We start from the raw sequence: 22,082 nt of genomic DNA, 5'->3' as shown, positions 1-22,082 counted from the left end.
CGCTGGCCCCCAAGTTGCGTCTTAACCGCTAAGCCAAACGCCGGCCTCGGGCTTTCCTCACCTGCTCGGGATCATCTGACTCCCTACGCGCCCTCCCCCGTCGCCACTTCCTTGAAGGGTGCCGCCTGGTTGTCCAGCACAGCCACTGATGGAGCTCCCCTACGACGGGCACCCGGGCCCTGCGGCGGTGCGGCGCGCGCTCCCACCAACTGCAGGCGCTGTCCTCCCGCCCTTTCCTGCCTTCGCGTTCGAACCGCCGGGGCGCTGCCCTCCTGCTGCCCATTGGCTGGCTCTGGGCGGCGTCACCGCCCCGGGTACTAGCCCTCTGCGTCCCGGCGCCCGCCCCGCAAGCGGGAGGGTGCGCACCCGCGCCGACCCCTCGCGCTCCCCGATGTCGGCCGCCGCCCGGCAGGGGAGGGGCTCGGCCTTCCCAGGTGCCGTGCGCGGGAGGGGCCACGCGTGCGCAGAGCCGCGGCGGGAGGGCGGGGGGCCCGCGGGCCACGGGGAGGGCGGGGCCGGGGCATCGGCGGGAGGAGGGCGGGGCGAGGGCAACGGGAAGGGTGAATGGAGGGCGGGGCCGCGAACTGGGGCCCGGGGGCGGGACTTGGAGTGACCACGGGGGGTGGGGCAGCTAACGGATGTAGCATGGGGCGGGGGGCCAGTCTCGAGGCAGGCCGCCGGGAGGGGGATTCCCTCTGGCCCCAAAGGCGAGCCTGCCATCCGGGGAAGGGGCCGCGGGGATTCCCTCTCCTTGCCGGCTCGACTATTCGCGCCCCGAACCGCTGAGGGGCAGCCGCTCGCTCGCGCCCTCCAGGCCGCTGGAGGTGAGGGAGGTGGGGTGAGGTGGTGCCCGCCCCCCCTTCGGCTCCTCCTTCCCCAAGTCCTCCCCTCCCAGCCGGTCCGTCCCTCCCCTCCCTCCTTCCCTCCCTCCCCCCGCCGCCTCCTCCTGCCGCTGCCGCTGCTTTGGCTGCTGCGTCATACGCCCCAGAGCCGCCGGGACGGAGGGGCTGGGCCTGGGGACCCCCCGGCCTCCGCCTGCACGCCCCCGGGCGCCCGGACGTGCCCTCCCCGCGCGGGGGGCTCACCTGGGTCTCAGACGTCTGCCCCTGCCTGGCTCCCGGCGGCCCCAGCTGTCACCGGTAAGGAGGCGGGCAGGAGGCGCTGGTGGGGGGGGACAGGGAGCCCGGGGGTCGGCGCGCAGGGCGCGGGCGGGAGAGCCTTGCCGCTCTGGCCTCGGGTCGGGCTGGGCCGACTCCAGTGCCTTCTCGGACTTGCCGTGGTGGGGAGGAGAGAGCGGGACTGGGACACGCCCCCCTCCCAGAGCACTCGGGGAAGTTACCTAACCCAGGGGCAGGAAGCCCCGAATTTGAGGGTGACCTGACATAACCGGGCACCGGATGATTGTTCTGTGTGAGACCAGCAGGCCGGGGGACAGCTGTTTCTACTCTGGAAAACACCTCCAGAAACGCTCCCTAAACACATGCCTGGGCAACAGTACCGCGGTGGCGATATGTCTAAGCAGAGGGGAGGGTGAAGCTGAGTAGCAATCTCTGCTTCTCCAGCCATCATTTCTCCTCAAATCTTAAGACCGGGCTGTGCTATCCCAGGAGAGCGCTCGGTTTTGGGGAGGGTGGCCAGGAGAAGTGGCCACCAGAGTTGGAAGAGTTGGGAGTCCGGACACTGAGTGGCTTCCCGTCCTAGTGTCCCAGGGTTTGGAGACCAGGCGTGCAGAGACTGATCCCTGACAGAAAACTAGGCAAAGAAAATGGGCACGCTTCCTCAGCATTCCTCACCATCTCCTTCCCGCCTCATTTCTGGCCAGGCCCCCCCAGGATGCGATGGCGCAGCCCCCCCGGCTGAGCCGCTCTAGTGCTCCCTCACTTTGGGACCCGGCGTCCCCTGCCCCCACCTCAGGCCCCAGGCCTCGGCTGTGGGAGGGTCAAGATGTGCTGGCCAGATGGACTGATGGGCTGCTATACCTGGGCACCATCAAGAAGGTAAGCCCTTCCTCTGACCTCTCACCGTCCCGTTCCCCTTATCTAAGTCCGGCTCCCTTTTCATCCTGTGTTCACCCACCCCAGGTGGACAGTGCTCGGGAAGTGTGTCTGGTCCAGTTTGAGGATGATTCCCAGTTTCTGGTTCTGTGGAAAGACATTAGCCCTGGTGAGACCCCAGAAACCTCAGCCTGCAGCCTATGGCAAACAGAAACCTGGCATGGGGGGTACAGAGGGCCTCGAGGGCAGGCCTCCTGACACGGGGTTCCCCCACAGCCGCCCTCCCTGGGGAGGAACTCCTCTGTTGTGTCTGTCGATCTGAGACCGTGGTCCCTGGGAACCGCCTGGTCAGCTGTGAGAAGTGTCGCCACGGTAAGAGGCAGGATACCTGTGGGAGAGCTTGCCCTGGGCCTGCCAGCCTGTGTCTAGCCTGCCCCTCCAGCACTGCTCCTGTGTCACGTCGCCTCTTCTGGCCCAAGTCCCCACGCCACTGCTCTGGCCAGTCTCCTCAAGACTGAAATCTTGCCCCCTTTCAGCACAGGGAGAGGCAGCCATGGAATGAAGGTGGTATAAGTTTAGCAAGCAGAGGTGATTCAAAGACATCTCTCTCTAACCATGTGACTTCAGGCAAGTCCCTTAACCTCCTGTTCTCTCACTTGTAAAATAAAGATAATACTTTCACGCTGGCAGAACCGTGGTCAAGGATTAAATAAAATGGGTAAAACTGTTCCTACCCCAATACCAAGCACACATGGGCATGCAATAAATAAGTGGTCTACTATCAACATTATCATTATTCAGCTTATCACCAGGACTGCCACGTTCCCCGGGCCCCAGCCCCTGGAGAAGGAGAGGGCACATCCTGGGTCTGCCGCCAGTGCATCTTTGCGATCGCCACCAAGGTAAAGGCACCCTCCTACTGTGCCTCTCCTGAGCCTGTCCCGCCCACCTCTGAGGCCTCCCGCCTGCTGTATCTCTGCAGAGGGGAGGGGCACTGAAGAAGGGCCCCTATGCCAGGGCCATGCTGGGTATGAAGCTGTCTCTGCCGTACGGACTGAAGGGGCTGGACTGGGACGCCGGACATCTGAGCAACCGACAGCAGAGCTACTGCTACTGTGGCGGCCCTGGGGAGTGAGTAATGAGAGGTGGCAGATCCCAGGGGGTGCAGGAGTTAGAACAGGGTGAGGGGAGGACGGGGGATGGGAGGTAGGTGCCAAGCAGGGTTTGGGGCAGTTAGGGGGAAGAGGGTGTCTGAGGCGACTCGTCCCGTTTCCCTCAGGTGGAACCTGAAAATGCTGCAGTGCCGGAGCTGCCTGCAGTGGTTCCATGAGGCCTGCACCCAGTGTCTGAGCAAGCCCCTCCTCTACGGGGACAGGTGAGGGTGTGGCGGATCCTCTGGGGGCCAAGCTGCCCCGCCCTGTGCTCCACACTCTGCATTTCCTCGTCTGTCCACCCTCCTTGCTTCTGAGCCCTCCATGGCATGGTTTTCCACAAGGTGACGCGTCCTCTTTCTCTTGCCCACATCCAGGTTCTATGAATTTGAATGCTGTGTGTGTCGGGGAGGCCCTGAGAAAGTCCGACGGCTACAGCTTCGCTGGTAAGGTGGACTGAGCCTGACCTCAGTGTAGCTTCCTTCCCAGCACCCTCCGCGTTCCACCCTACATACCCCAGCCGCCCATCTCAATCCCCTGGCTTTTGAAATGCTTCTTGTGGCCTTGACAACTCCGTGTTTCTCCAGGGTGGACGTGGCCCATCTTGTCCTCTATCACCTTAGCGTCTGCTGTAAGAAGAAATACTTTGATTTTGACCGCGAGATCCTCCCCTTCACCTCTGAGAACTGGGACAGTTTGCTTCTGGGGGAGGTAAAGGGATAGTGGCACTTTTAGGTTGGGGTAGGACAGGGAGACAGAGGCTAGGGGAAGGGAGGGCATTACTGCTCCCCTGACCCCATTTGTCTTCGCCGCCCCAGCTTTCAGACACTCCCAAGGGAGAACGTTCTTCTAAGCTGCTCTCTGCTCTTAACAGCCACAAAGACCGGTGAGTGGAAGGGGAAACAGGTGGAGGTCGGGTGCGGTTGAGGAGAGGTCCTAGGGGGCGTTTCTCTGCAGCGCTGACCTGTGCTTTTCCACTTGCCCAGTTTCATTTCAGGGCGGGAGATTAAGAAGAGGAAATGCTTATTTGGTCTCCATGCTCGGACCCCTCCTCCTGTGGAGCCCCCTACTGGAGATGGAGCCCCCACCAGGTCACTGGTCCAGGGGGGATGGGGGAAATTCTCAGGGCTTTAGTTGGGGGGGATTTTACGTACAGAGATGGGGAGGTCTTTGGGGTGTCAGGGAGGGGGCTGGGGGGATAAGGAGGCCTCTTACAGCTTCCCTTCAGGGCAGGGCCCTGGGGGAGGGGTCTCACGTCCCCTGGGGAAGCGCCGGAGGCCGGAGCCAGAGCCCCTGAGGAGGAGGCAGAAGGGGAAAGTGGAGGAGCTGGGGCCACCCTCAGCAGTGCGCAATCAGCCCGAGTCCCGGGAGCAGAGGGAGCGGGCTCGTCTGCAGAGGGCACTGCAGGTACCGGGGCAGGGGGAACCCCACGGGATGCAAGGTGGGATGTGGGAAGGAATCAAGGGTTACCTCTCAGTCTTCCGCCCCTTCTTCTAGGCCTCAGTGTCTCCACCATCCCCCAGCCCTAACCAGAGCTACCAGGGCAGCAGCGGCTACAACTTCCGGCCCACAGATGCCCGCTGCCTGCCCAGGTCAGTGCTCCTCCAGTGCTCCCACTTACACCCTCTGGACTTTCCTACCCAGAATCCTTTCCTCTCTGCTCTCTTAGCTACTATTTCTTGTCCTAGAAGGACTTCCAGAGCCAGTGTCTGGGCGTTCTGGGGCCGGGGGGAGGGCACCCTGGAGATAATGTTGGTGCTCTGCCTTCCCCCTCCCCAACCGCAGCAGCCCCATCCGGATGTTCGCCTCCTTCCACCCTTCTGCCAGCACCGCAGGGACCTCTGGGGATGGTGAACCCCCAGACAGGTGAGAGTCTGTCCCCTGCTACCAGCTGTGTCCCTCTTCCCCCGTCCTCAAGTTCCTTGAGTCTCCAACCAGGCTTTGCTCCTCACCTGTCCACACGTGGCCCCCATTCTAGTCAATCCTTGTCCACCTCTGTCATGACTCAAAATTGCCTTCTCTCTCTAGGTCACCCCTGGAACTTCACATTGGCTTCCCCACAGACATCCCTAAAAGTGCCCCCCACTCGATGACTGCCTCATCTTCCTCCACCCCAGCCCCCTCCCCAGGGCTTCCTAGACGCTCAGCACCTCCTTCTCCCCTGTGCCGTAGCTTGTCTCCTGGGACTGGGGGAGGAGTGCGGGGTGGGGTTGGCTACCTGTCCCGAGGGGACCCTGTCCGGGTCCTTGCTCGGAGAGTACGGCCTGATGGCTCTGTGCAGTACCTGGTTGAGTGGGGAGGAGGGGGCATCTTCTGAACAGCCCCGCGGCTGCCCGCCTCCCTGCTCACACACACCGGCACTTTCATACCCTGACCTCTCACCTCACCTACAGCTGGGATGTACCTGGAGAGACAGGGGATAGTTCTCCCTCCTGCCCAGGCTGGAATCCATGGTGGGGTGTGGGGAAGAGGCTCGCTCTTCTCTGCCCCCTCCAGGATTCCTCACCACTCCCCCACCCCCATCTTACCATTTCCTTTTCTTTTTTTTTTTTTTTTTTGTTACTGCTTTTTAAATATTTTTAAAAATTATTTAACCCCTGGGTGCAGAGACTGAGGAAGAGGGGGGGAAAGATAAGAGATCCTGGACTCTGTATGGTTGAAATAAAGAGGAAAAAAACAAACCTAGCAGCCCTGCGTCATTCTGAAAGATGGAGGAACACGAGGACCAGAGCACTCCCTCTTCTTCCCCAACCGAATGTGCATATGTACAAGGAAAACAGGCAAAAGGCAGAGAGAACCAGACTGGATTTATTGCGGGCTCAGCCATCCCGGGGAGCGAGGGCCCTGCAGCGTAGGCGGCGACCGGGCAGGCAGGTCACGGTAGGGCTGTGCTCGAGTCGGGGCCCCGTTCTGTGACCTGCCGCACCCACTGCAGGTACGGGGAGTTCCCCTGCTCCACAGGCAGCGCAATCACCTCTGCCACTTCGTAAGGGTGCACAGAACTGCGAAAACCGGTGGGGGTGGGTGCGGCTGAGAAATGACTGACATGCTTACCCCAAGGGGCTCCCTGCTTCGGCAGAAACCCTAGACTGCTCAGCAAGTCCCGCCCACTGCACACACCCCCACCGCATCCATCTCAAGTTCTCACCGGACAAAGTCTGTCAAAGCCGGGACCAAGGAACTTTGAGTTTTAATCATCTAAGGGGCAAAGACAAATAAAGTTGGATGAGGGAGGTGGGGTTGAATGCAGGGCCTCAGCTGAGGGGTAGGGGCTGGGCAGTTCTCTTGGGTGGGGGGAGGTTTCTCACCATCAGCACCTCACTGTCCTCCTCGATCTTTCCTTTCCACTCATAGCTGAAGAGGTCAGAGAGACAGAGGTAGAAAGTCTTGGGGAGCAAATCTTTTTCCCCCAGGACAGAGATTCCCAGCCAGCCCCGTGAGCTCCGGTTACCCACAAGTCCTGTGACTCACATGGATGTGATCTGAGGGATGAGGTTCACGCAGGCTGCCAGGCGCTTCTCCACCACAGCCCTGAAGGCGAAGAGACCGGGATTTCTGCCCTGGCGGCCCGGCCACAGACACAAAGCCGCCCCCCCCCCCCAGCAAGTCCCGATCACGACCACCCTTCTTCGCTCCACACCGAAGTCCCCACCTGGCGATTTCCTTGGCGACTTTCTCGTTGGGGCAGGTGACAAACGCCGCAGAGACCGATCCTGGAACATAGCCAGAGCCTGAGGCCGGCGGGGGCTGGGACGGGGGGATTTCAGAGGCCATGGACAGCAGGGCTCGGGGTAGCAACAGAAGGCGAGAGGCCACGGGCAGCAGGGTAGGCATCCAAAGGAGCGACAGGAGCAGGGCAGCCTGAGAGCAGGGGGCGAATTTGGTCTCTTCCCACAATTCCCCCGGGAGAGTGCACTTCAGGGAGCCTTCGCTGGGATAGATGCTCAGGCTCTGCCCTCCCCTTCCGCACTCAAGGAAAATGCCCCTAAAGCCGGGAGGGAAACTTGGAAAATTAAAGCAAAGCCTCGGTTTTCACACGCCTCAGCGGGTCCACCGCGGCGGCTACTTTGAAGACCGGAAGGGGCGGGGCCGGTCACTCACCCCTCCGCCGAGCAGGACTCCAGGAGCCCGTCCCCCCCTCATGCAGCCTACGCTGGTAGAGGAGACTTGGTAACAAAGACCGCACATAACACCGAGAAAGGACCCCCAAACCCAGGAAGAGCGGCCTCCTTACCTGGGTAGCAGCCACGTGACAAGAACTAGCGCACATCACGTGACTGAAGCCTACCCTCCCTAGCCTTCAGCGCTAACCAATCACGGCCCTCATTTGGCCCGAGTTACCCCTCCTCTAGATGAGGGAGGAGCAAGGGGAGATTTGGCCAATCGACAGCCGGATCTGCCGACGTGCGCGGAAATGGCCCGCCCATTTCCGTGTAAACCGAAAGGGCCTGTTGCTGGCTGAGAGGAGCCGCTGCGGCGTTCCACTGTCACGTGAGGGGGCCGGGCCTCCTGGGCGGCAGCACCTCAGAGAGTGATGCGAACGCACCAATCGCAGGCCAAGCCCGCAGGCCATGTGACGAGAGAGGGGCCGCTCGGATAGGGGGGCGGAGCCCCCGCAGTTCGATGCGTCAGGTGGCGGAGGGTCATCCTCAAGCCCCAGAGTGCCCCTAGTAACAGCCTTGCACTGTTTCAGCGGCCTTAGGCAGGGGGAGGGTCTGAGAAGACGGACTCTCAGGGGCTGAAGAGAGCGCCCCCTATCCATTCAGTTAGGGCTTACACATGCTTGAGTTTGGGAATGGACAGCGATGGTGTGAGGCGAAGCCAGCTGTCCCCGGGCAGGGGGCATGGGCATGGCTGGACAACAGCCAAGGGGAGAAAGATGCACAGCCCTGTATATGGAATAGAGGATGATGAAAGTCCTCAGCCCTCTTAAACTCAAAGCTTGAGACAGAGTGGAGAATCTGAGGAAGGGAGACGCGAGGGCTGCAGGTTGGGGATGGTGGTGACGGTCCTCTTGTCCCCTAGTCTGCCTACTCTGTCCAGGATTGGACCCCTCTGAACCTTGGGTCTCCTTTCCTTACCCCATCCCCCAAGGAGCCAGGACCTGTCCTACATAACCTCCCTAGGGCCCAAGCACATTCTGTGACCCAAAAATGGAGAGAGAGGGGCCAATGGGAGGCCAGAGAAATGGGAGGAGATGGCACAGACGGGAGTGCTGCTGCCCAGTCTCGCCCCGCCCTCCAGGGCGTGGGGTCAGTGATGGGGTGGGCGTGCCTGCAGATGACACAGGCTCCTGTCAGGGGCCTCTCATATTTACCACTCTGGATTTGGGGGGTGGAGTGGATTTGGAGATCTCTGAGAGATCTCTGGATTTGGATTTGGAGTTTGTCTCAGAGATCTCTGGGGTCTTTTCAGTGTTTCTGTTAGGTTCTTTCTCGGGACTTTAGTTTTCTGGGCTTTGTTTTGGGAGTTTCTGTGTTTCAGGGTGCAGTGGTTGCTGTCTCTGGGCTCTTGCAAACTCTTCTGCAAGAGTTTTGGGACTCCGAGTTCTTCATCTCTGGGCTAGCTGAGTGTCTCTGCCTGTCTGTCCCTTTCTCCCTCTAAATCTGGAGTTGCTCTGAGTTTTCAGTCTCTGTAGTTTCTTTTGTCTGAGATCTGAGTCTGGGGTCTCTCAGCATCTGAGTCTCACAGTTTTCTTTGAGTCTAGATCTTGGTCTCAACTCAGCAGCTTAGGGTCTGGAGTCCAAGATTCCTGCGCTATGCAGCACCTTTTTGAGAGTAGATTCTGATTTGGATCCTTGACTCCTCTCTCAAGGGGGTCTGGGGTCTTTTTTTTTTTTTTAATGAGATCAGGCAGGGGTGTCTTTCCCTCTAGATTCAGTGTCTGAGTCTTCGTTTAACCCCTGGGAATTGGTGAGATTTTCTTCTCCGTGGGTCTGGGGTCCCTCAGGGTCTGGGGTCTGTGTTTTCAGGGCTGCTCAGTGTTTTTGAGTCAGGGGTCTGTCTCCCCCTCTCTCCCCACCTCCTTCTCTCTCTTTTGGTCTCCCTGAGTAGGGGTGGGGGCTGCAGAGTCTCTCCCTCCTCCTCCTCCTCCTGCTCTCTCCTCTCTCGCTCACTTCCCCCGCCCCCCTCTCTCTCGGCTGCCGCTGCTGCCGTTGGCTCTTATTCTCCTCCTCCTCCTCCTCTCTCCTCCTCTCTGCTCCTCTCTGCTCCTCTCTCCTCCTCTCTCCTCCTCCTCCTCCACCTCCTCCTCCTTCTCCCCCTCTCTCTCCCCCTCTTTCTCTCTTCTCTTTCTCCCCGGTCCCCCCGCCCCCTCCCCCCCAGGCCTGATGAGCAGGTCTCGCGCCTCCATCCATCGGGGGAGCATCCCCGCGATGTCCTATGCCCCCTTCAGAGGTACGGTGGTGGGGGGAGGGGGAGGGCCAGATGGGGGGGCGAGAGGGGGAGGGGCAGGGGGCGGGGGAGAGCCCGGGCTAGGGAGGGGAGAGAGCGGCTGGAATGGAGGGAGAGGGGAGGACCGGGAAGGCAGGGGTGGGAGCAATGGGAAGGAGGGCTTGGAGGCCAGAGGGGTAGGGGTAGGGTAGGTAAGGGACGGAGGGGCCAGGAAACAGGCCTTGCGGGGGGGCTGAAGGGAAAAATGAAGGGGAAAGAGAGCGCCAGAAAGAGGTAGGAAGATAGCAGGATAGGGTTGGGGGAAGAACTGCAGAAATCATTTGGAGGTGGGAGCTGAATGATGAGGAAAAACATTAGGGAAATAGAAAGACAGAGTCTTAGGAGAGGGGCTAGAGGGGGAGATGAAAACATTGGGATGAAAAGAGAAGCCAAGAAGATGTAGGGGGGAGTTTGGTGGGGGGGTTGCTCAGAGAACGGTAAGGGATAGAAAAAGAGAGGAGGATGGAGGGAGAGAAGGGGCCAGATGGAGAGAGAGGGAGGCAGTGGGGGGGATGGAGGGTCCAGATGGAGGGAAGAGAGGAGAGAGAGGGAAATGGTTGGGGGAGGGGAGGCCAGGGCAGGGGGAGGGCCAAATTATGTGTGTGTGGTGGGGGTGGGGGGCAGGTACAAGCAAGATTTAGTGATGGGAGTAGGGGCCAGGTTGGGATCCTGCCCCAGACTCCGATCCTCGTTAAGGGTCTTCACCAGAGAAATGTAACCCCTCGGGTCTTATCTGCTCTCTCCACATCATCACTTTTACCCCCTCCCCCCACCTTCAATCTTTATTTCCATTCCCCCTCCCTCCTCTGCCGTCCATCACCTATATCTTTCCCCCCATATGGTGTCCGTTCCTTATATGAGTCCCCCTTCTGTCCTTCCCGGTATCAGTGCCTCTCTGGTGCTCTCTTCTATGTGGTAACTCCGTTGTACCTCTGCTGCCTCTCTGCCCTCTCCTAGACTCCCTTGCCCTAGCCCTCCTATTAGGTCCTCCTGATTCCCTCTGTCCCATGTCCACTTGAGCCCTATCCCTTGTCATTTACCATCTCGTGTCCCTTGTGTGCTCCCTTGTTCCTAGGCACTTACTATCATCTCCGCCTCCTGTTCTTTTAGATCCAACCCCGTTATTTGTCCCGAAGCCCATGTATCTCCTAACCCACTCCCCATCTCATCACCACAGGTCTGTACCTGACTACTTTCCCTTAACACCCCAGCCCTTATCATCATTCCTCTTTTCTTAGCTCTCTCTGGGGTGTTGGGGATTTGAGGTGCAAAGGCACTGACGTTTTGATGGTTGCAACAGGGCCTATAAGGGATCTGAACCCTGTGGGCTTTCTCCTACTAAAATCTACCCCTTTCTCAGCCTTGTTCCTCTGCCTCCTAGAATCATTCTTCCTAAGTCCAGACTCTGTGTGTGTGTGTGTGTGTGTGTGTGTGTGTGTGTGTCCAGAATTGCTCCTATGCTCCTAACCTAAGTTCTGTGTGTCCTTCCCTGCTCCCAGGAGAAAGGTGCCCCCTCGAAGCCTAACCTGCCTCCCTGTGCTGCAGCCTGAAGCAGCCCTGCTGTAAGGGTTATGTGTATCCACAGAGTTCTCCTCTGGGTGTCCCTAGCGTCTGAGTGCAGGGGGCACATTGCCTGTAATGTCTGCAGTTTCAGAGTCTAGGCATTGGGGATCTCAGTGTCTAGACAGTATTGGGCGAGTCTCTGAGATGGCATTGAGACAGAATTTCAAGGTATTGTGGCTCTGTGGAACGGCCATTTATGTCCTGAGGGTTCATCTCTCAGTGTGTTCTGGAAGTTGGGTAAATTTTTTTTTTTTTTTTTTTGACAGGCAGAGTGGACAGTGAGAGAGAGAGACAGAGAGAAAGGTCTTCCTTTGCCGTTGGTTCACCCTCCAATGGCCGCCGCGGCCGGCGCGCTGCGGCCGGCGCACCGCAGCCGGCGCACCACGCTGATCCGATGGCAGGAGCCAGGAGCCAGGTGCTTTTCCTGGTCTCCCATGGGGTGCAGGGCCCAAGCACCTGGGCCATCCTCCACTGCACTCCCTGGCCACAGCAGAGGGCTGGCCTGGAAGAGGGGCAACCGGGACAGAATCCGGCGCCCCAACCGGGACTAGAACCCGGTGTGCCGGCACCGCTAGGCGGAGGATTAGCCTATTGAGCCGCGGCGCCGGCCTGGAAGTTGGGTAAATTTGAGGACAGAAAGGGGCTGGGTATTTCAAAACTCCTACTCAGAGCATTCTGTTGGAATGAAGCTCAAAGACCAGTTCTCCTGCAGTATATTCATGGTTAATTATCCCACAGATGTGAAAGAACTTGAATTTTCTTCCTCTTATCCCTCTTACTCTGATACCTTAGGCCTGGTTTCTATTGCTTTGATGTCACCAGTCTGATTTCTCTCTTGCTTCCACAGGATCTGCTCCTGTGTTCCTGTGATGTGTGTGGTATCGGGGGTTAAAGCAGAGGAGGTTTGCAGGGAAGCGGTATGGGAAGAAGAACAGCAAAGCTGGGGAAGGGGTCCCTGGGCCATCTCTGACCCTGGGCGACCTCTGACCGACTATTCTCCTCTTGTGTTCCCATCTTCAGCTCTCATCTTTGGCAGCTCCCCCGCCCCATGTCCCTAGGCCCGAGTGTTCCATTCTTCCCTCCACTCTGTCTTCCCCAAGTGCCTCACTGTGCCTCGGGGAGGGTCCTAATATGTGGAATTAGTTCCCCTGATGACCACAGAGACCAGGGGAGGGGCAGGATTGAATCTTTGACCTCTGGGCATGGAACTGGGGGAAGAGATGAATTTGCTTTCTGTTCATCCAAATAAAGGTGTTGTCCCACCTGCTCCTGCTCTGGCCCCTCCTCAGCCAGATGCAACAACAGCCATCTTCTGCCTTCCCTAAGAACTTTCCCCTAAGTAGGACAGGGTTGGACTGCGGGAGGAGAGGCAGAAAGGGGAAGCCCTTTCTCATCTCTGATGCTCTGAACAGGTAAGCGCCCCAACTTCCTCTCTTCAACATGTGTAAGCCTGAGAATCTCATGAACCTACATACACCCCACGAAATCTTTCTCTCCTATAGCCGTGTAGTGTCCCTCTAGCTCTCTTACAGGTGGGTGGTGCTACCTTCCAAGTCCCTGTCTTCTGCGACTAGTTGGATGCCCTTCCTTTTTCCAGACGCCCACCTCCAAGCTTTCTGTGTTTTTCTTCTGCCTTTTTGCTGCACCTCTACCTTCCCATTTCCCCAAGGTGGATGGAGAGCTCCTGTACCTTTCTCTGTCCCCCTACATATACCCTTTTTGTCATGATATAACTCTCCTCCCTAAGCCATCCCTCTGTATTTCCCCTCCCAAGTCAGCAGAGCCTCCTGTGACACCACTGCCCTCCTCTCTCCCCCCCTAGACACATGGGCTTGTCTTCTGTTCCTTTCAACTTGCCAGGTGTCACGTCCTCAACTGTGGTCTCCTCAAGGTGGAGGGAGTCCTCTTCTCCCACTTTGTGGACTGTCGCCATTCTAGGCCTCTGCTCCCAAATGCAGAGAGCTTCCCTTACCATTTCTGTGTATCTCTGTCCCCCAGATGTACGGGGACCCCCTATGCACCGAACCCAATACGTTCATTCCCCGTATGATCGTCCTGGTTGGAACCCTCGGTTCTGCATCATCTCGGGGAACCAGCTGCTCATGCTGGATGAGGACGAGGTGAGCAGAGAGGGGAGGCTGGAAAAAGACCTCTGGGCAGCGTGGGCGAATGTAGAGAGAATGATGGGGAGCGAGACATAAAAAGGGCAAAGCAGAAATATTTGCAGATCGTGGGAGGAGGGTGGTCATTGAGATTCGGGTTGGGTTGTGATGAAGTGGGTGGTCATTCTCTGACCTTGACCAGGGAGCTCTCTGAGGGTTGTAAACATTGTTGCGGAGGAAGAGTGGCTCTGAAGATTTGGGGACACCTACTGTTTCCACTCTGTATGGTGGGATCGGTTGGAATGGGGTAGGGAAACCGAAGGACTTGGAGAAGGAGTGAAGTGGGAAGGCTGCCAAAGTGATCCTCAGGACTCCTCTCCTCTTCTTCCACTGAGCAAAAGCCATCACTCACTTCCTTCCCTACCACAGGGCAGAGTGCAGGGAGGGGAAGTTGAGGGACCCAGAGAAAAGAGAGGGGATAGCGGTTTCTTGGTTTTGTTTTTGGATAACTGTGAAGGGACAGGAAAGTATTAGGAAAGATGACAGAGATTGGTGGATCTAGGCACGGATGGAGTGAGAGAGACACAGGGTGCCTGAGATGGGGTTTAGAGACACAGGGCTTGGCCGGGGACTGGTTGGACGTCAGGAAGGAATATAAGGGAAGAGATGCCTGGAGGAGGGGGGAGTTGAGAGCTTGGAGAGTTGTCTAAAGGAGCAGGTGTGGAGTAGGGGCAGGGACTAGTCAGAGTGAGGGAGATGAAATGGACTGAGGGCTCTTGCAGGAGGTGAGAGCTGAGAGCCAGGGGAGAGTGGGTTCCAGGTTGGATCAGCATGGAAGGTCCATCAGAGGGAACAGGGATACAAATAGGAAAGGTGGGTGCCCCACAGCTATGATTCAGGGAATGGGGGTGCTTTGAGGGACTAGCTTTAGGGACTGGTAGAGTAGCCCGGGAGAGCAATGAGATGGTCAGAGACGTGCCCTGACAGCCAGGGGGATGACGTGGTGAGGCACGGCTAGAGTTGGAGTTAGGTCTAACCGGGGGTCAAGGATCCTGAGGAGGAGGTTGAAGAGTGTAGCGAGATGGCTGAGTAGGGGGCTGCAGGCCACAGAGTAAAGCAGAAGTGTTTAGGTGATTCTGAAGGGAAAGGTGGTTTGAGGAGTCTTGGTTTTGGACACTGGAAGGCATCGGAGTGATTGACAAATGACCATGAGCTTTGACCAGGGGGTTGGATGATTTGGGAAAACTGGAGCCAGCGGGGGTGGGGGGTCCTGCTGTAAGGATGAACAAGAGGGACAATGAAGAAATGACAGTGATGGGGACAGACTCAGGGGATCAGTGGACAGCAAGCTGAGGGAGAAGAGGAATGGTCAGTCTGGAGTTAGGAAGGGAGTGTGGTGTTGGGGGAGGCAGGGAATGGATGGAACTGGGGGAATGAGCAGTGGGTAAGGCCACAGGGAACTGGGGCTGGTGCGGGGGGCGGGGGAGGGCTGGCCACTGGTAGGGATGAGGGAGGTATGTATGGAGGTGGGGGGTTGGGGATGAGGCTCAAGGGAAGGTGATGGCTAGGCAAAGAACTGAACAGAGATGAGTGGGGTGGTGGTGGTGGCAAGAGATGAAAGGTGGGGGGAGGTGACCAGGCCCTCTGGGGGGGAGGGGAGGTTGGGTCCCAGTCTGGCTGCAAGCCGGGCTGTGGGTGGGAGACAAGCTGTGGATCCTGATTATAAATGCAGCTTCTGCTCCCCCCGTGACAGGCTCAGGGGGAGAAAGGGGGTAAGGGAGGAGGGAGGTTGGGTTGGAAGCAGGGCGAATGGAAGCACTGAAGGTCAAGGGCAGGTAGAGTCAGGAAGTGGCCAGCTCCCGAGCTGGGTTTGAGAGAGTTCTCCAGAGGGTGTTTTCAAGAGAAATGAGGGGAGACAAGAACAGGATGGGACAGGAAGCAACGGGAGAGAGGCGGACTGGGGGAGAGAAGGGGCAGAGAAATCCACTGGCCCAGCGACACCTGAGGAGTGTGTGGAAGGGCAGGGGCCGGAGGTGGGCAGCCAGGCGGGGAGGGAGGCCCGGGCTTCCGCGGCGCGGGGGGCGGCGGGGAGGGATGGGCTGGGGGCACGCCGCGGGCCGCCCAGCCCTGACACACCCCCGCATCCCCTAGATACACCCCCTTCTGATCCGGGACCGGAGGAGCGAGTCCAGCCGCAACAAACTGCTGAGACGCACGGTCTCCGTGCCTGTGGAGGGGCGGCCCCACGGCGAGCATGGTACGGCGGCCGAGCAGGCTCTCGTGCCCCCGGACAGTCGCGGGGAGAGGGCTGAAGGTGGACGGGGCTGGCGGGGGCGCCGGGGGAACGGAGGGAGCGGCCCGGGGGCGGGCAGAGGCGGAGACGGACTCGCATCCCGAGAGGCGACGGCGCCCTCCTCCGGCGTGCGGAGCGGGACGCGGCTGTGGGGGAGCGGCCTCCGCGGGTCCTGGCTCTGCTCCGCTCCCGTTCTCCTCTCCAGCAGCGAAGTTTGACTGCTTCCCCGGTGCTTGTAAAAATAGTCTCCTCAGATCTTCGGCTTCCTGTCCGAGTGTTCCTGCCCCTGCCCCTCCCAGCCCCGGGTCTGGGATGTTGGAGAGAGTGACCTAGTTCCTGCGCTCCCCCCAGACCTCTGCCCCACCCCCACGCTCCCGATTCTTCTTCCAGACCTCCAGGCCTACAGCCCCTCCCTCCTCCCTTGCCCCCTTTTTCTCTTCTCCTCAGCTGCTTCTATTTTCTGCGATTGTGCCGGCCCCTTCCTCTTATTTTCTGTACCCCTCTGGGTTCTCCTTGCCCCTCCCCTGTGCTCCTGGCGGCACTCCGTCAGACCCCCCATCATCTCCTTTCTGTCTGTCTGCAGAGCTCTCGGGCTCGGTCTGTCTCTCCAACTCTCTCCCTCTCTCCATCTGTCTCTTCCCCTCCCTCCCCCTTTCTGCCCCCCCACCCCCCTCTTTAGTCATTTAAAAAAAGATTTTTGTCTTCCTGAGAAGTTCGCTTAAAAGGTTTCCATGGGAACAGTGAGGGGAGATGAAGGCAGAGAACAGAGATCTGCAGCCAAGGTGCAGAGAGACGCCCTCAGTCCCCGGAAACCCCCTCGCCACTGCCCCCTTCCACCGCCTTTTCCTTCCTGGAGGCAGGACACAGGTCCCTGTCCCTCCAGCCCCTAGTGACCCCCTTCTCCCGCCAGCTCCCCCTCCCCTCAGGGATCCAGGCTTCCAGTTTTCTCCTGTAGAGAGCCAGCGGCGGCGGGGCTCCGGTCCCTTGGCTCCCTCCAGCTTTCCCATAGGTCCAAGACCTCACTGCCCTTGGGGGCCAGCCCTAGGGACGGCGGGGTGACTGGGCAGGGGTCTTGGACACCTCTGAGCATGGGGGGCGAGTGGCAGCACATCTGTGAGGCCCAGCCAGGTGGTGGTGGTAGAGTGCAGAGGCCGTGTGTGATGTCTGTCTCATCTGTGCATGTGTCTATGTCATGTCCATGTCTGGCAAAGGTGTGCACGTGTGTGCGTGCCCAGGCCACAGTAGCCACATGCTCACAGCATGTTTATCATGTGTCCTGTGCTTGGCAGCCTTGCCCACGTATTCCTCACCCTCCTTATCCCGAATCCTCAAGGCCTGGGGGGGGGGGGGGTCCTCTGGCATGGGTCTTTTGTGTTTTGGGTGGGGGCATCGTGTTTTTGGCGGTGGGGCGATCTGTGGAGGCAGCTGTACTGAGGTGGGGTAGGGGCTGGGAGGGGCTCCAGGGGAATATATATTTGGGGGGAGGGCTTAGTGAAAGTTGATAGCTGGTGGGCGTTCACAGCCATCAGGGGGCCATGGGATGTATGAAGGGCATGGAGGATGTGCAGGAGACCGAGGGGGTCGCCGGGGCTTCGGATCTGCTCAGGTGTTTGAGGCGGTGGACTCCAGCCCGGGAGAGGTCGCCGGACCTCTGAGGGGCATTGGAATTCAGGGCTCCTCCTCTGCTGGGTGGGGCCGCGAGCCCTCGTTCCCTCCGCGGTTTGGGAAGGGTCTTGCTTAGCAGGGGATGGTGGGAGCCCTGGTTGATTTGGGGGGTCCTTCTGCCCCCCTCCCCCGTCTCTCTCGCGCTGTCTCCGGGCGACGGGGCTCGTGACAGAGGCGGCCACGGCAGCAGCGGTCGCCTAGCAACGGCGGCGGGGCCCGGGCAACGGCGACAGCGGCGGGAGCGGCGGCGGAGGGAGCCGTTCCCGCGGCCGTCACCGCGCGGCCGTCCCGGCCGTCCCGGGCCCCGCCGCCGCCCCCACCGCGCCGGGCGGCGCGAGCCGGGCCGCGCCGCCCCCTCTCCCTCCGCACCCGCCCCTCCCCCGCGCAGGGGCGGGGCCCATCCCCCACCGGGGACACCCCCGACCCCCCCGGGGGGGCGGTGCGAGGTAAGGGCGGGGCCGGGCGGACGAGGAGCGCGCGTGGGGGGGGGCGCCGCGCGCGCGTGGGGCGGGGGCGCGCGTGTGCGTGGGCGCGGGGAGGGGGTGGGGAAGCCGCGGCGGCGGCGGCAGCTGCTCCCTCCGCATGTTCTCGCTGCATCTTCCGAGTGGGGGGAGTTATGGTAACCAGAGAGGGGGGCAGTGGAGATGGGGTGGGGGGGTCGGACGGCCTCTTGGGGGCAGGGTTGAGAGTGTGCGGGGGGGGGGTCCGGCCGGTTTGTGGGGGTCTTGGAGCCTCCGGGGGAGGGGGCAACCCGTGTGTCTGCGTGTGTGTTCGTGTCCCCTATGTGTCGGTGCTGTGTGCACGCTGGAGCCCGTTTCCTCGTGCACCCAGCCTTGTGCAAGCATGTCCTGTCCTGTTTTATCCTGCCTCTGCCTGTTTCGTGTCTCAGGGGGCTGTTGGAGCAGTCGGTGGCCATAGATTCATGTCACCTCTGACCCTAAGCATGGCTGGGATTCAGCTCCTGTCAGCCCCCTGTCTTTGGGAATGTGTCCCTGCAGGAGGACAGTTCTGTGTCCCTGGTGGCAGGTGTGTGTGTGTGCATGTGTGTTCCAGCACTGGTCTGAGTCTCTGTGTTAATCCCAGCATGAATGTCCAGGGCGTGTCTGGATGTGGGTGGTGTGTGTGTGTGTGTGTGTGTGTGGAGCAAGTGTGTGTGTGTTCCTTGGGTCCTGGGGAGGGGGACACCTTTGGGCTAGGCAGGTGTGATGAGCCCTTGCTTGGTTGGGGAGTGAAGACTGAAAAGCTGAAAAGGGCCGGAGTGGAGTGAAGAGGAAAAGTGGGGAGCGAGGGGGAAAGGAGGAATGGGAGAGGCTTGAAGGGGAGAGAGAATAGCTGGAGAGTGGGAATGGGGGAGAGAGTGAGCCAGACTTAGGAGAAGGAGGGGGATGGGCTGAAGATGGGGTTCTAGGTGGGGATGGTGGGAGACGTAGGGGCCAGAGACCTGGGGAGACAGAGGGAAGAGAGAGGCAGGCCTTCTTCTTCGGTAAAGTGAAATCTGAGAGACACTGGATTCGGGTAGGCCCATTAGTATTAACGTCAGGCTCAGCTGGATCAAGGGCGGCCACTCAGGCATGGAGGCAGGATCACAGTAGGCCTGTCTTGGTAGGGACTGTCCTTAGAGGTTTGTGTCCCCAGCACGGAGCTTTGTTCCCCATTTCTCTGCTCCCTGTCCAACCCCGTTCCCCATCTTTCTCTGGAAGCCTCTTTCCCCTGGCTGCCTTAGAGCTGCCAGCTGGGTACCCAAGAGGGAGAAAGGCCAGAGGGCAGGTTAGGGATTTGGGGGATTGGCTGGCAGGGGGAGAGTCTGTGGGTGAGTGCAAGATTAGAGACGTTGGAGAGGCGGGAGTCCAAGCCCTTGCTGTGCGTGTGTGTGAGTGCAATTGTGTGTGTACACAGGGTGTGTACCTGTGTGGGTGTGTGCACAATGCCTGTGTTACGGGTCTGTGTAGGAGGCCGTTCTGTGTGTGCATGCGTGTACACATCGTGCGGGGATGGGACATGGAGACCCAGGACCACAGTACGTGCTTTTCAGGTTTGCTCTGTGTGTGTACCTGGGTGTGTGCTGTGTTCTCTGTACATGTCACAGCGTGCAGCACTAATAACAGGGTGTCCTCTGTTTCTGTCACTCTGTGTTGCGGCAGTGAGGGTCTTTGTAGACGTGTGTGTCTGTGACCCCTGTGTGTCTGTGACTTACGTGTGAGTTCGTGGATCTTAGTTCCTGGTAATATGTGTAAGGTTATATTCCTTCTAAGAACCGAGCAAACCAATTAGCAAATTTGTTCTCCTGTGTAAAAGTAATGACTGAGCCAGGTTCCCTGAAATGAGAGTGAGGCGGTGCTACCTGAGAAATGCAGAGAAATGGGAACAGGAATGAGAGAACCTGAACCCCCGCGTGCACTGCTTAGTGTGTGACACAGATGGACAATTAACGCATTTGCTCCTAGTTTTTTCTGTACTCTGGCAGCAATCATGGATGCCTGTGTTGGCATCAGGGAAGGGTTTGGAGGTTGTCCTGATCGGAGTGGCTGTGGTTGTACTTTCCATGTGAATGAAGGATGTTTGTGCTTTTAGATACAGGGAACTCAGGATCTTAGTGTACCCACGCATGCACGTCAGGGGTTAAACTGTCATCTCCTGCCTGGGGCACACGTTTGTGTCTGAGGGTTATAGAGCCGTGTCTGTAGTGTCCTGCCCACATGATTGTCCAAGGGATTCGGCCACAGAGTCCACATCAGCAGCTGTCTTGTGGATGTCTGGGTTCGAGTATGAACTCCCTGTGACAGTACTCACATGTGGCTAAGCATGTATGCCGCGGGATGTGTGGGCCTTGGGGTCTCAGAATGCGGATCCGTGGTACCCCGTGTTCACAGTTATCTGTTTCTGTGTTGTGGTGTTACATACACCTACCCCAGCAGCTCGGTTTGTTTCTGTGCTCTGCATATGTTCCTGAGGGGCACTAAGAGGGTTCTTGTGTCACGGAATCCACATTTTTGTGGGCAGACCTGCGTTTCATGGGTAAAGAGAAGCTGGGAGCTGATCCTAGAGTGCTTTGCAATTTTGGAAATAGACAGTAAAAATGTAGTTGTAGCTCTCCATGTTCTTTTTTGGAACCTAGAGGGTTAACAGGCAGCTCTTCCGGTCCCCCCCTCCCAGCCTGTAGCTTCTTGTTGCCATGGGGATGGTGGCCCCGCCCCTGATGCAGCACCTGCCCCCCCATTGGCTGCAGTGGTGACTGTGGGGCTGAGGGGGGAGCCCAGGCCTGGGCAGCCATTCTGGAGCTGGAGCCGGAGCTTGGCATCCCCCCACTTCCATTCTCCTCCAGCCCCTCAGCCCCTCTAAATTCCCTGGCAGCACAGCCTCAGCTTCCCTCCGGAGCTGCCATTCCTCTCTGCTCTTGGCAGGCAGAGCTTCATCCGCATTCACCTCCCCTCCTCCTCCTCCTCCCCCTCTCCGTACTTGGGAGTCCCCACAACCCCCACTGCCCATCCTCCCAGCCCCTCCCCACTCCCCTGCATCCTTTCCCTTTCCCCTTCTCCCCTTCCTTTCTGAGCCCCGGCTACTGCAGTGCACGTGGAACCCGTGGAGCCCGTGGAGCCCGCTGCTTCTCCCACCCCGCCCCCATCTGTCCCTTCCTTGGATTTTCTGTCCCTAGGCTTCTCCCCTCGCCACTTCTCACAGGTCCCTTCCAAGACCTCCCCCTCCAGCCAGGGAGGGGGGTCATGGGAGGCAGCCCTGGTCCTCCAGACAGGCAGGGGTCCCAGGAGGTGAGGGGCAAGTGGAAGATGTCCCCGGCTCGGGGAAGAGGAGAGCCAGCCTGTGGGCAATGACCTTTAACCCATCTTTCCCCCCCAGCTAGTCCCTCCTGGGGGGGTGGGGGGCACCAGAGACCTAGCCTCCCTGGACCTTTGGTATCCTGCATTATTGGGGTTTACTGAGCCTTTCAGCCATGCCCCACTGCTGACTGCCAGCCCCAGTCATGGGCCTAAGGCCTCCCACCCCATCCCCCTCGGGGGGCTCCGGTTCGGGTTCCTTGCCCCCTCCTTCCCACCGTCAGCCTCTTCGCCGCCGCTGCTCTTCCTGCTGCTTTCCGGGGGGTAGGTGAGGTCGGAGCTGAGGGGCAGGGGGTGGTGGGGGAATCCAGTGGGACCAGGGGTGCAACCCTGGGATAGCAGCCCCACTTGAGCCTCCTCCCCGACTCCCCTTTGGGCCCTTTCCCCCCATCCAGAATACCACTTGGGTCGCTCGAGGAGGAAGAGTGTCCCAGGGGGGAAGCAGTACAGCATGGAGGCCGCCCCCGCTGCGCCCTTCCGGCCCTCGGTGAGTGAGTGAAAGCCCTGCCAGATGTGGCTCAGCTGGGCCCCCCCGCCCAGCCCCAGCTGGAGCCTCAGGATCCTGTGGCAGGGGTAGGAGGGAGAGATTCTGTGAGTGTCTCCCTACCTCTTTGTTTCCCCCTACTTGGCTCTGCCCCCTTGCTTCTCGGACCAGCCCTCCCACCTTCTCCAAGCTGCTGTGTGTGTGTGTGTGTGTGTGTGCTCCACACCCGTGGAAGCCAGGAAGACGAACTGGTATCAGGGTTCCTAGCCCCCTTTCCTCGCCTCTAGACTTCCTTTTCTCCCCCATCCCACCTTATTCCGGGACTTTGTACCAGCTCAGGGATGAGCAGGTGGAACTGACCCTGCCCCAACCCACCCCATCCCCATTTCCCCCCCAGCAAGGCTTCCTGAGCCGGCGGCTAAAAAGCTCCATCAAACGCACGAAGTCACAACCCAAACTTGACCGGACCAGCAGCTTTCGCCAGATCCTGCCTCGCTTCCGAAGTGCTGACCATGACCGGTACAGGGGCTGGAGCATGTGGGATGAGATGGCTACCGTACGGGGGTTC

General features: G+C 59.4%; 3 protein-coding genes across 29 annotated transcripts in view; 2 read left to right on the top strand and 1 right to left on the bottom strand.

The window, feature by feature from the left end:
* Window positions 1–609: 609 nt before the first annotated feature.
* On the top strand, window positions 610–5,826 carry PHF1 (PHD finger protein 1). 6 transcript variants are annotated; one of them, XR_016234143.1, is made up of 16 exons: window positions 610–1,139; window positions 1,823–1,997; window positions 2,082–2,163; window positions 2,271–2,366; window positions 2,531–2,621; window positions 2,796–2,896; window positions 2,977–3,125; window positions 3,274–3,369; window positions 3,523–3,591; window positions 3,733–3,856; window positions 3,964–4,031; window positions 4,132–4,236; window positions 4,374–4,552; window positions 4,643–4,737; window positions 4,931–5,011; window positions 5,174–5,826. XR_016234143.1 is itself a non-coding variant. In XM_051854852.3 (16 exons), exons 2-16 carry the CDS (start codon window positions 1,945–1,947, stop codon window positions 5,460–5,462), a joined length of 1,689 nt encoding a protein of 562 aa, XP_051710812.1. In that variant the 5' UTR covers window positions 610–1,139; window positions 1,823–1,944; the 3' UTR covers window positions 5,463–5,826. The 6 variants fall into 6 exon arrangements, 4 of the variants coding, with proteins under 4 accessions (XP_051710812.1, XP_089189394.1, XP_002714565.1 ...); XM_051854852.3 differs by having other exon boundaries at window positions 4,363–4,552; XM_089333268.1 differs by lacking the exon at window positions 4,374–4,552.
* Window positions 5,827–5,932: 106 nt separating this feature from the next.
* Window positions 5,933–7,630, bottom strand: CUTA (cutA divalent cation tolerance homolog). 6 transcript variants are annotated; one of them, XM_008262785.4, is made up of 7 exons: window positions 7,380–7,488; window positions 7,247–7,298; window positions 6,798–7,006; window positions 6,617–6,676; window positions 6,454–6,499; window positions 6,294–6,343; window positions 5,933–6,147 (listed from the first exon to the last, which is right to left on the bottom strand). In XM_008262785.4, the coding sequence occupies exons 2-7, from the start codon at window positions 7,286–7,288 to the stop codon at window positions 6,021–6,023; spliced, it is 534 nt and encodes a 177-aa protein (XP_008261007.1). In that variant the 5' UTR covers window positions 7,289–7,298; window positions 7,380–7,488; the 3' UTR covers window positions 5,933–6,020. The 6 variants fall into 6 exon arrangements, with proteins under 6 accessions (XP_008261007.1, XP_069930290.1, XP_069930289.1 ...); XM_070074189.1 differs by having other exon boundaries at window positions 6,798–6,858; window positions 7,380–7,465; XM_070074188.1 differs by having other exon boundaries at window positions 7,247–7,293; window positions 7,380–7,440.
* Window positions 7,631–9,394: 1,764 nt separating this feature from the next.
* SYNGAP1 (synaptic Ras GTPase activating protein 1) overlaps window positions 9,395–22,082 on the top strand; it is a 31,038-nt gene continuing 18,350 nt past the window's right edge. For 11 of the 17 annotated variants that reach the window (XR_011388724.2, XR_007922992.3, XR_007922993.3 and 8 more), the window contains exons 1-5: window positions 9,396–9,541; window positions 13,139–13,260; window positions 15,394–15,499; window positions 21,426–21,517; window positions 21,912–22,033. Coding sequence is in view for 11 of the 17 variants with exons in the window: in XM_051854839.3 (XP_051710799.1) it covers window positions 9,475–9,541; window positions 13,139–13,260; window positions 15,394–15,499; window positions 21,426–21,517; window positions 21,912–22,033 (509 nt within the window). In the remaining 6 variants the exon portion in view is untranslated. Of the gene's footprint in view, window positions 9,542–11,884; window positions 12,553–13,138; window positions 13,261–15,047; window positions 15,276–15,393; window positions 15,500–17,425; window positions 17,647–17,736; window positions 17,820–18,583; window positions 21,295–21,425; window positions 21,518–21,911; window positions 22,034–22,082 lie in introns of those variants that run through there. The other 6 variants (XR_016234139.1, XM_051854840.3, XM_051854843.3 and 3 more) reach the window with 6 other exon arrangements.

This window comes from Oryctolagus cuniculus, chromosome 5 (assembly GCF_051225735.1).
Source record: "Oryctolagus cuniculus isolate XC-2025 breed Fujian yellow rabbit chromosome 5, ASM5122573v1, whole genome shotgun sequence".
NCBI lineage: Eukaryota > Metazoa > Chordata > Mammalia > Lagomorpha > Leporidae > Oryctolagus > Oryctolagus cuniculus.
Note: the sequence above shows the minus strand (reverse complement) of the source record. Positions and strands in the feature narration are given on the sequence as shown.

Bases quoted from the DNA above. Each gene is read 5' to 3' on its own strand.
- CUTA (XM_002714558.5), bottom strand. From the start codon at position 7,333: ATGTGCGGTCTTTGTTACCAAGTCTCCTCTACCAGCGTAGGCTGCATG. The intron at 7,007-7,246 runs GTGAGTGACCGG...CCCTGCTCTCAG, and splicing joins GAGTCCTGCTCGGCGGAGGG to GCTGCCCTGCTCCTGTCGCT. The intron at 6,148-6,293 runs GTGAGAACTTGA...CGGTTTTCGCAG, and splicing joins GCTTTGACAGACTTTGTCCG to TTCTGTGCACCCTTACGAAG.
- PHF1 (XM_002714519.6), top strand. From the start codon at position 1,839: ATGGCGCAGCCCCCCCGGCTGAGCCGCTCTAGTGCTCCCTCACTTTGG. The intron at 4,237-4,362 runs GTCACTGGTCCA...GGCCTCTTACAG, and splicing joins GGAGATGGAGCCCCCACCAG to CTTCCCTTCAGGGCAGGGCC. The intron at 4,738-4,930 runs GTCAGTGCTCCT...CCCCAACCGCAG, and splicing joins GATGCCCGCTGCCTGCCCAG to CAGCCCCATCCGGATGTTCG.